General features: G+C 42.5%; 1 protein-coding gene across 6 annotated transcripts in view; it reads left to right on the forward strand.

Annotated features, from left to right (window-relative positions):
* PDZD2 (PDZ domain containing 2) overlaps positions 1–10932 on the forward strand; it is a 472513-nt gene extending 461581 nt beyond the window's left edge. For all 6 annotated transcript variants that reach the window (XM_019013353.4, XM_055367600.2, XM_055367601.2 and 3 more), the window contains 2 exons: positions 1175–1309; positions 8027–10932. In XM_019013353.4, coding sequence (XP_018868898.4) covers positions 1175–1309; positions 8027–8193 — 302 coding nt within the window. In that variant the 3' untranslated portion in view covers positions 8194–10932. The remainder of the gene's footprint in view (positions 1–1174; positions 1310–8026) is intronic.
* The last annotated feature ends 912 nt before the right edge of the window (positions 10933–11844 follow it).

Below are 11844 nucleotides of genomic sequence, written 5' to 3' on the forward strand. Positions count from 1 at the left end.
TACACTGACAGCGTCCAGCTGGGGGCCTGGTGCAGTAAGCTGCACAGTAGAGACGCTGGGACGCTTTTAAATTCCTGATGCCCAGGAAATTCCCGGCTCAATTAAATCAGAAATGCCGCAGTGGGGGCCAGACACTGTTTCACGTTCCCAGGTGACTCCAGTATGCAGCCAGACTCGAGCCACTGCAATAGACCCATTTTCTTGTTGAAAAATCATGCTCCCCCCAGTGTTAGTAAATGTCCTTCAGACCCTGTGGAGTGGCCTTCTTTAAACCACGACAATGGACTGGCCTTTATGTCCAAAGGAGACAATGCTAGCTTGGCTTCAGCCCTAGTGAACACAGTGAACACAGGAAGCAGGCAGTTTAATCCATCCGTGGTCCTTCCTCTGCCTCCCAATTAACTAAGTGTGCCTTTGCAGTCAACTCTGACGTCCTTGGCTGATAGGCAGGCAAGGGAGGGAAGTACAAGGCAAGTTTACAATCCTGATTCAAACCAGCCCACTATCCCGAAACCAGCACACAGAGTCGGCATCACCATGGAAACGCATTTCCTCACAGTGGAGCAAGATGCCAGTAGAGGCAGCGAGTGTGTCTGTGAAGACAGCCATAGCCAGGGGCAGGGTTTCCCTTTGCAGGAGCAGGAGTGGCAGGAGCGGGGAGGCAGGAAGCTCTCTGGGTTCCTGGGGGCTTTGGAGTCCATTCTAACAGTCTCACATGAGGCTGGGCATTTTGGTGCTGCCAAGTCTTGGTACCAGAGGATGATCTGCTGCTGCCATTAGCAGCCAGGGTTGGCAGAAAATCAAATTTGGAGTCCCCAAGTGTGACTTCAGTCCTCACCAAGAAGTGCACAGCCGGTGTGGGGGGCTTAACAAGAGCACTTTGCTTTCTGGGGATTTCTGCTTGGGCATAAAAGCATTTGCCAATGCTTGCAGAAAACACAGAACAAAGGATGCAAAAGTACAGCAGCAACACAGCCAGGAGGGCAGCCCCAGAATTGGGAGGCCAACAGTGCTACTGGGCTCAAGTGCTGTTATAAGTAAGTGCCCCTGGGTAGATGGGACTTGAGTGTGCCAGAAGTACATGGGGCTGGAGGCGATGCATCCTGGGGGACTTGGACATGTGGCATGATGAACAACCCTGTCATTTTCATCTTGGTGCATGCTGCCGCTGCAGGGAGAAGTGTGGCTGTACACGATGCTCTGTGTGTTGAAGTGCTGAAGACCTCGGCTGGGCTGGGACTGAGTCTGGATGGGGGAAAATCATCGGTGACGGGAGATGGGCCCTTGGTCATTAAAAGAGTGTACAAAGGTAATGTTCTAGACAACTCAGTCAGCATTCTCTCACCTGTCATTTTTCCATGGATGTCTCAATGAGAAAAATGCCTTCCATTTAGAAATCAAAAAACCTAAACTGTTTTTAGTGCTTTGTGACATACAAGGTTTATTCTGTATGGACATGTATTAACTCATGCCATCCATGTGGCAACTCTATCGGGTGGGTGTCATCATTATCCCTATTTTACAAAAGGAGAAACTGAGGCACGTAGGGTCACACAGCTGTAAGTGGCAGAACCAGGCTCCAGCCCAGGCAGTCTGGCCCCAGAGCGTCTGTCCCTGACCCCTGTACTGCAGCAGTTCCTTACTCCGGGCCCCTCTCTCTCTGATGTGAACACACCACACTAAGTAACACCACTAGACTTGCCAGTCAGGAGTACTTAATACTGGCCAAGATCTCATTGACTTAAAATACTAGACTTGTAAATGCTAGACTGCAAGAAAGGAATACAGTCCAAGCATAGCCTTTGTGGGAAAAAAAAGATGGGGGATAGATATTATTGAAATGCTTGGTAAATATACATCTCTTCATCAACTTGCATAATTCATTTTTTGGTCTTGGGCAGTTTTTCAAAATCTTATATTAACTCATAATTGTACTAATAATATTAACAGTATAATTGTATGAACAATATTGATATGTAATTATACTTGCAAATAGATCAGAAACCCATTTAAAGTTATAGTATGTAACAGAATAAGTAGGTCAGCAAATAACAAGGTCAATTCTTAGCTAAGGATTGTTGTTTCTTTAAATGACCATCTAGTTAATGACCTTGAGATATTTCTACAATTGCATAGTAATCCCAAAACCTCTCTCCACTCTTGACCTATAGTGTTAATAGGAAAAAAACTTTTAAAAATGTATAGTTACACTTAAAAAAAAAAACCCTCTATGGATCAAAAGTGGAAATGAAGCCTCTGTGGTAAGCAGCGCTGCATCCTTGGGGCCCAGAGGAAGCGGAGGATGACAGAGAAATGTGCACTGCAGGCTGGGGCCCACCCAGGAGCAGGGGCGCTGCAGACTCAGTGCCCACCCAGGAGCAGGGGCTCAGCACCCCTGTGGGCAGCCGGAGCGAGGCATCTCGTGATGCAGAGGCCTGGGACCTGCTCTTTTGCCAGTAAACTGTGGTCACAACAGGTCTGCTTTACTCGAGTGGCAGCCAGGATAGGCTGCCTGCTCCCAATGCCCGGAGCAAGCAGAAGACAGGCATAAATCAGGAGTTAGGTCTCTGTTATGTGTGAACCTATGGTACCAGGGTGAAGAGAAAACCTCAGACTCATCAAGTTAACTGTTCAAGTTGACAGAGCAGCAGAAGGAGGACAAGTAGGCTCAGGCAAGCATGTGGCAACTCGACTATAAGAGCCCTCACAACAGAAAGCTCTCAGACGAAGGGTACAGGGCAACATCCATTGCCAGCAGACCCGAAAAACAGGACACCCCATTTATGACAGAGGCAGGAATGTTACCCATGAAACAGGACTGAAGAGGGTATTCAGAAGGAGCAAGCAAATATGTAAAAAAAACAAAATGCAAGCTGGGTGTGGTAGCGCATGCCTGTAGTCTCAGCTCCTTGGACTGCTTGAGCCCCAGGAGTTCAATACCAGCCTGAACAGCAGCGCAAGACCCTGCCTCTTTAAAAGTAAAAACTAAATGCACATACACCCTCATTAGTGAAAATGGAGTTAAATATATTTTTAAATTAATGAGTAAAAGTAAAAAATAGACTAAATCCATGTGAAGATAGAATTTGTAAAAATAGAACAGAAGAAACCATTAAAAAATGCAGTATAGGGAAATAAAGAGATGACTACAAAAAGGTAATGAAAGAGTTCCAGAAGGAAAAAATAGAATGAGAGGAAATATTTGCAGAAATCATGACTAAGAATTTTCCAGAAGTGAAAAAATGACAGGACTATGCAGACTGAAAAACTCATCAAGGGGCAAAAAACAGTCTGAATGTATTTTAAAAAAACAAACAAAAAACAAGCCTTGTTAGGCAGAGTGGTGCACACCTGTGATCCCAGCTACTTAGGAGGCTGAGGCAGAAGGATCGCTTGAGCCCTGGACTTGGAGGCTGCAGTGAGCAGGACTGCACCATTGCACTCCAGCCTGGATGACAAGAGTAGGACCCTGTCTCCAAAAAAAATAAAATTCAAACCTTGATATAATAAAGTTTCAGAATATAAAGAAGAAAATCTAGAAAGCCAAGAGAAAATTCTAGTTTGCTCACTGCATACAACAATCAGAGTGGCGGCATCAATGCCTGAAGCCAGCAACACCTTCAGAGGACTGAGGGAAAATGTCCATCACCTGAAAACGCGGCACCCAGCTAACCTGTCATTCAATAGGGTAGCTAAAATGGAGGTATTTTAAGACACTCCTGAGGGGAGCGGGAGTGGCCGCCTCCGTGGTTGGTCACAGGACACGTAGCCTCTGCAGTCCAAAGGGACACAACCCAAAAAAGCGTGTGAGCCTGCGAACCGAAGGACCAGGGCAGACGCTGACTAAAGCAGCACATCGGCTGGGGAAGCCAGGCTTCGGGACCCCACACTAGAAGAAGCCACAGGAGAGATGACATCCTTCAGATCTGCCTCCAGCAAAGCAAGAATATGACGTCCTGGACAACTTCTCAGCCTTGTGTCTCGCATCTGGCCACAAATCTGTGAAAACTGCTATGGAAATGGATAGAGAAGAAGAAAAGTGTCAGTCCCACAGACTAGCGCTTTAGATGCTCTCGTGTGCAAGCCTGTGGTTTTGTTCTTGGGGAAAGCCATTCGAGTATTTCTAAGTATGATACAGCAGATCCCACCTTTGGAAACTAGTGAGTCTAAAGATGTCATTATCTGGCCGGGCATGGTGGCCCATGCTTGTAATCCCAGCACTTTGGGAGGCTAAGGCAGGCGAATCACTTGAGGTCAGGATTCACCTTATTTCGTATTTCATATTTACAAATTTCATGAGTACAGGTTTTCTGTTCATTTTGTTTTCCTGTGTCTTTTAGCTCAAGCATTAGAAAACAATATAGCAAGACTGATTTCTTTGAGTAAGGTTATTACAGAACAAGCATTTGAATAGTAAAGAATTTTTTTTTTTTTTTAACAGGGTCTAGCTCTGTCACCCAGGCTGGAGTGCAGTGTCACAATCTCTGCTCACTGCAATCTCTGCCTCCCAGGTTCAAGTGAGTCTGGTGTCTCAGCCTCCTAAGCAGCCCGAGGTGGGTGGATCACCTGAGGTCAGGAGTTAGAGACCAGCCTGGCCAACATGGTGAAACCCCGTCTCTACTAAAAATATGTTAGCTGGGCATTGTGGCGCATGCCTGTAATCCCAGCTACTCAGGAGGCTGAGGCAGGAGAGTCACTTGAACCCAGGAGGCGGAGGTTGCAGTGAGCCAGGACCACACCACTGCACTCCAGCCTGGGGTCAGAGAAGGCTCCATCTAAAAAAAAACAAAACAAACAAACAAAAAAAAAAACACCATATAAAGTGTTCATTATATGGCAAAATTTATAAGCAAATTCAAAAATAAGTGATTAGAAGATATTTACAATATATTTAATAAACAAAGGGTTGATATCCAGAATAGGCAGGGTACCGTGGCTCACACCTGTAATCCCAGCACTTTGGAGACCAAGGTGGGCAGATCACTTGAGCCCAGGAGTTCAAGACCGGTCTGGGCCACATGACGAGACTCCACCTCTACAAAAAATACAGAAATTACTCGGGTGTGGCGGCACGCACCTATAGTCCCAGCTACTCAGGAGGCTGAGGTGGGAGAATCATTTGAGCCCAGGAGGTCGAGGCTGTGGTGAGCCATGGTTGTGCCACAGCACTCCAGCCTGGGTGACAGAGGGAGACCTTGTCTCAAAAAAAAAAAATCAATCAATCAATCAATAAATAAATCCAGAATATATGAAGAACTATATAATTCAGTAAGAAAAATACAAGAGAGAAAGTTTGGGTAAAGAAAGCAATAGCAAATGGACAGAAGTTAAAACCTAGGTGGCCAAGAAACACAGGAAGATGCTCAAACTTAAATGTATTGGATGAAAATTAGAAATATTATAAATCATTCTTTTAATCTATCAAGTTGGCCAAAAATAAAAAATCTCATACTATGATGTGTTGGCAAGCATGTGGAGAAAGGAAAACACATTTTTTTTCTCATGCAAGTATCTACTGGTTAATCTTTAAGGAAAATTTTAGCAGTGCTTACGAAAATGGAAGCTATGAAACAATTTACATTTCTATCTGTAGCAGAATAAAATATATTCATCTAAAGGAAAGCTAAATAGCAGTTGAAAAAATAAATTACATCTCTATATATTAACTGGGACCGGCTCAAAAACAGTGTTGAATGAAAAAAAAGCCAAATGCAGATTGTGCACTGTGTGACACCAATTCATGGTAAGCATAAGGAACCTAAGAATGTGTTCAACAAAAGCTACGCAAGACCTTTTTGGGAAAAAGCATAAAAGCTTTCTAAAGGACATTTTTAAAAAATCTATGAGTAAATGGAGAGAGAGACATATCCTGCTCAAATCTGTTAAGATTCAGTTTGGCCTCATGTAATAGGAAATCCAAAATAGCAGTGGTTTAAACGAGAGAATTTATTTCTCTCTTGTGTAAAAAGTCCAAAAGCTGGCAAACCTCTGCTTTGTACAACACTGAATGTTTCCTAAAGGAGCAGTCCCCAAGCTTTTTGGCACCAGGGACTGGTTTTGTGGAAGACAATTTTTCCACAGTGAGGGTTTGGGTGGGGGATGGTTTCAGGATGATTCAGGTGCATTACATTTATTGTGTACTTTATTTCTGTTATTACATTTTAATATATAATGAAATAATTATACAACTCACCATCATGTAGAATCTGTGGGAGCCCTGAGTTTGTTTTCTTGCAACCAGGCATCCCATCTGGGGGTGATGGGAGACAATGACAGATCATCAGGCATTAGATTCTCATAAGGAACACGCAACCTAGATCCCTCGCATATGCAGTTCACAATAGGGTTCACACTCACGTGAGAATCTAATGCTGCTGCTGATCTGACAGGAGGCAGAGCTCAGGTGGTAATGTGAGTGACGGTGAGAGGCTGTGAACAGAGGAAGCTTTGCTCACTCACCCACTGCTCACCTGCTGTGCAGCCCTCCTGCCACCAGTCTGCAGCCCAAAGGTTTAGGACCCCTGTCCTAGAAGACTTTCCTCTACTTCATCTCATGCAGTCCTTCTAACAACCTAGTAAGATAACAAGACAGATATCATCATCACCATTTTGCAGATGAGAAAACTGGAGTTTGGAGAAATCTGTAACTTGCCTGAAGTCACAGATTTGAGACCAAACCCAGTCTGATTGCTCCTTCAGTGTGCGTCAGGCTGTTCTGGTTGCCTGGAACCTCCCATGTCCTGAAGCCCAGGTGAACACTCACAGAATTCTTTTGTTTCACATAACCTGAAGGCCTTCAGTTAATATGCTAGAATAGGACATTGGGTACTAAGTTAACACAAATATAATTGGTTCTTTGGTCCTTCCAAAAATGTATCTCAAGAAAAGCAAGGACTAGGGACCAAATCATTTTCCTGGGGCCCACTACAGGGCTGATATTGGTGAGGTCTCTCTTCTAATGTAACTGCCTCTATCATTTACCACAGAAAATGTTTTTGTCCTTGTGTGGGTTGGATTTCTTCCAAGCTGTATTTTTATCACATAATATTTATTTCAATAATTTCAATAACGACTTTCAGTAATTTAGGATGAAATCGATACATCTGCTCAGTCTTTTGAGGTCTAATCAAAATTTCTGAGAAAATTTTTATTTTCACACTTGGGACTTTTTCTTTCAATGCCATTTTTTTTCCATAAGATGCCTCCATAGCTGGTGTACCTTTAGAAGTATATGTGTGAGAACGTAAATGGAGGGTTTACACTTGCATTTTTTTCAAAGCTCATACAAAGCTAGACAAAGCTATAATGGGAACATGCTAAACTCTGTAAGTAGTCTCCATGGTCACTAATGAGCACATAATCACTGATTCTCAGAACTTGCATATATCAGCCAGAATCTGTTAACAACAATTAGAAGCTGACAGCCTGTGCAACATGGCAAGACCCCATCTCTACCAAAAATATAAAAAAATAGCTGTGCATGGTGGTGTATGCCTGTGGTAGCAGCTACTCTGAAGGCTGAGGTGAGAGGATCGCTTGAGCCCAGTGAGGCGGAGGCTGCAGCGAGCCAAAACTGTACCACTGCACTCCAGCCTGGGTGACAGTGTGAGGCCGTCTCAACAACAACAAAAAAAGTTGAACCTGCTTTTCTGTGTTTACTGGCTGTTTGGATTTCAGCTGTTGATTTCCTTACCCCAACTTTATTTTGTGTTATTCTTGTTGACTTGCAGCTCTTTAGTCTGGATGTTAACCATTTGTTGATTAAATACATAGAGAATATCTTCCCCTTGTCAGTTTATTTTTGTCTTACAGATTATGTTTGGAGGGGCAGCAGGAGGGCTAGAGTTGCACTGTTTTCTGTAGACCAGTTAACTTTTATGGATATATGCTTTTTGTGTTCTAAGAAATATTTCTCTATTCAATAATATATTATTTAGATATTTTTATCACTTAAAAAAGTTTTTAGTTTACTTAGGATTTTTGAATACTATGAAACTGCCAAGCTATTATGTGTTTATTCTCGCAGGTGGTGCGGCTGAACAAGCTGGAATAATAGAAGCTGGAGATGAAATTCTTGCTATTAATGGGAAACCTCTGGTTGGGCTCATGCACTTTGATGCCTGGAATATTATGAAGTCTGTCCCAGAAGGACCTGTGCAGTTATTAATTAGAAAGCATAGGAATTCTTCATGAATTTTAACAAGAATCATTTTCTCAGTTCTCTTCTTTCTTTAGCAAATCAGAGTGACTTCTTTAAACCACAGGTTGTTGAAATGGCCAACACTGGTATAGACACGGACTACAAAAATCTCCAAGCTTGTGCTTACACATGAAGCCTGACTTAACTGTATGTGCAACAGCAATGAAATTAACTCCAGAAGCCTTCCACCTGCGTCACCCAGGCCGGGAGGGTTCCTTCGTTCCAGTGCCTGTCCCCTACCTTTATGTTTACTGATGATGGGGATACAAGATGTGACACACCCTTCTTTATTTGAAACAAACACTTAGCTAGACCTTTGCTTCCTTCTTGCCAGCTCTCCCAACATACCCAATCCTGGTGATCAGGGAACTAAAAGTCTGAGGGGGACACAAATGTCACACCTAAGAGGACTATCAATCATTTTGTATGATTTTGTAAGTAAATGACAGAATGCTTTTAGGCACATTCAATGGAAGGAGGAGATGTAGGTCTGTATATGTTACCTGAAAAGAGAATAAGACTTTAAGAAATGAATTATGACCTGTTAGGCTGAGCTCAGGAATTGTCCAAAAAGGAAAAAGCAAAATAATAATAGAGTATTTTTTAGTGAGTGTAATGTATAATGTACGTATGCAAAGTTCAACTCAATAGGTTATTGATCACCGTGAAGTACTGATCATTTTCTATCTATCTCAAAAGTGTAAGCCATAAGGCTGTTTTACAGAATAGCACTTCTGATAAGCTGTATTAAATAGCCATGAGCTTCACTGCTTAGAGGGAGCAGAAAGGTCAACATCTAAAAGCACCTTACAACTAGTTTTTGAACCTGTCTTGATAAGTGCTTGAATTCAAGACTGGTCAGTACAAGAGCAGACAAAAATATCACAGTCAGTCAGTCACTGGGTTTCCATTTCTGAATTTTATGCACTCCAACCATGAATTTAAACTAAATTTTTAGAAATCAAGTATCTAAGTGTCCTTGGATTTATAGACAATGTATGTACAATCCAAATAGAGGAGCTTAATGGAATCCTTTTAGGAGACTGGTTGGTTTTTTTCCCCTCTTTCCCAACATGTTTAAGAAATGTAACATTCTAAGTATTGGATCTCTTTTCTTGACCTAGTATAATGACAACTGCAGTGACTTAAGTTTTTGCTGTTTTCGTTTTCCCACTTTGCAATTTCCTCCTTTTGCCAAAAATGTTTTCCTACAGAAGACTGTCGTGACTCACGCTACTTGGGAAACTCACTCTGGCCACTCCTCCTCTGGTGGCATGAGCTGCTTCCCAGTAGCTATTCCGATTGGATATTCCGTTTGTCGTCACATAGCTGGCTTTTCTCTCCTCATGATGTACCTTATTTTCTTAGGTAAATTCCAAACTCTCATCGGGTCATAAAGAGGAGGAGAAACAGGGTGAGTCAAGGTAAAGGAGCAGAAATGTAGTTACAAGCCAGGTCTTCAGCGGCACAAACCAACCCGTTGAGCCCTGACAACATGAGTGGAGAGTGCATTTGCCATACCTGTGTGCATGACACTAAGATTTTATGTTGGAGATACTTCTTTAAATAACCTACAGCTTGGGTCTATGGCTGTGACCCCCAGATTCATGGAGGGGCTTTAGCCATCAGCTTTGTACATCAATCATTTTTCTGAATGACCAATCCCACTAAACATCTTTGAAGTTGGCCTAGAGAGGTCCTTCAGATGAGAGAGAAATAGCTGGCTTGTCTGAGTCCAGATTTCTCATCAACCGGCAATACAAAGGAAAATATAGTACAGGAGTTAGTTAGAAAGGTCTTATTGATTTTACTTCTACTTTTCACTACAGTTACAGGTAGGATACTGTAGGAAGTCAGTGCAAGGTGCATGCTTGATTGTTTTTCAGTCTCTGGGGTCAGTTTTGTGGTTTCTGCTTTCTTGCCTAAATCAAAGACTATTTCAAGTCAACACTGAAAACTGCTTTTCGCCTCCACTCTTACAGCTGTGCCTAATAATAATTAATAAACGCACAGCCCTATGTGAACAGACAGGAATTTCTTGTGCAATGTGGAGCAAATGGAATGGTCTCCTTCCGCAAGTCTTTAATCCTCATATCTGGAGTACAAGGGTAGACCTCTAGCTTACCACATACACTATGCTAAAGTCATCAGCCACTGCTACTACATCTTGCCAGAAGGTTTCCCTCGCCAACAGTTGAAATTTAAGGGAAGAAGCAAAAGCTAAACTGTCTTTGACCCTAAGATAGAAAGCTATTTATTTGTCTTCAGTGTTCAAGGCATGACTAGTATTTCTAATTAGCCTAATAAATTCCCACACTTTCTGAAGTGAACACTAATGGTATTGTCCTACTAAAACTGTCATTGTTTCTTTTTTTTTAACTGGTCAGTCATTCACAATAAGCTATGAGGGTAAATATGTGTTATTAACAAGTAAATCGTAGTTGCAAGAATATACCATGAAGATTAAAGTAGGCTGGGTTTCATTTCCATCTTCCCACACATCTCATTGAATTTGATGGTTGACTTAATTGGCACCATAACTTTGTATGATATTATACATTATCCTTTATTTATGTAAAGTAAAATGCCTTATATATTAAAGAGTAAGTGCAATAATATGAAATAGCCTGTACATTTTAAAAATGTTGTCACCAAGTTATATAAATCCACATCTCTGTAAACAACCTTTTTTAAGTAATTTTAAAAAAATAAACACTCTGCTTACTACTTGATTTTTTTTTCTCTTTTGGCTGTTTGTTAATAGAGTAATATTGAGATGAGAAATGTTTATTGTCACCTAAATGCGTCAGAGGTACAAAGGCAATAGAACTCAAATTAGCCACCCTTTTCCAGGCCACACTCACAATCTTGACAATCCAAAACTTTTCCACTTCTTCTAAATCTTTCTTACAATTGAACATCCTACTCTTTTACCACATGCTCCCAGCCTCCTGGTCACTTCCTCCCACGTCTTCACTTTCAAAAAGCCCTTGACAGTTTTCTCCCTATCAGAACTCCACCCTTCCATTCCCTTCTCAGACCAGAACCCTAGCGTAGCACAGCAAACTCTGCCCAGCCCACAGGCTTAGATCCCTTGCCCCACTGTTCTGTCTTACCAGGCGATTCTGGACCCTTCCAAATAGCCAGCATCTTGGTTCCTATAACCCTATTCCTAGAGAAAAATCCCACAACTAGACAGAACGCTGCTGCTGTAAATTCACGGTTTCCAGCCTTAACTGGACCCTCGCTGCCACTCAGCATTTGTTTCCTTGTCACTTTTTTCTCTCATTTTTCACAATAATGTTCTTTTTCTCAAAAACCCTACCCATTCACCTTCCCCCCCTACTTGGATGATCTGGGATCCTACCTCACAGAGCTCAATAAAAAGCATCTACTTGGCCGGGCGTGGTGGCCCACGCCTGTAATCCCAGCACTTTTTGGGAGGCTGAGACAGGCGGATCACGAGGTCAGGAGATTGAGACCACCCTGGCTAACACGGTGAAACCCCGTCTCTACTAAAAACACAAAAAAAAAAAAAAAAATTAGCCGGGCGTCATGGCGGGCACCTGTAGTCCCAGCTACTTGGGAGGCTGAGGCAGGAGAATGGCATGAACCCTGGAGGCGGAGCTTGCAGCGAGCAGAGA

This window comes from Gorilla gorilla, chromosome 19, assembly GCF_029281585.2.
Source record: "Gorilla gorilla gorilla isolate KB3781 chromosome 19, NHGRI_mGorGor1-v2.1_pri, whole genome shotgun sequence".
NCBI lineage: Eukaryota > Metazoa > Chordata > Mammalia > Primates > Hominidae > Gorilla > Gorilla gorilla.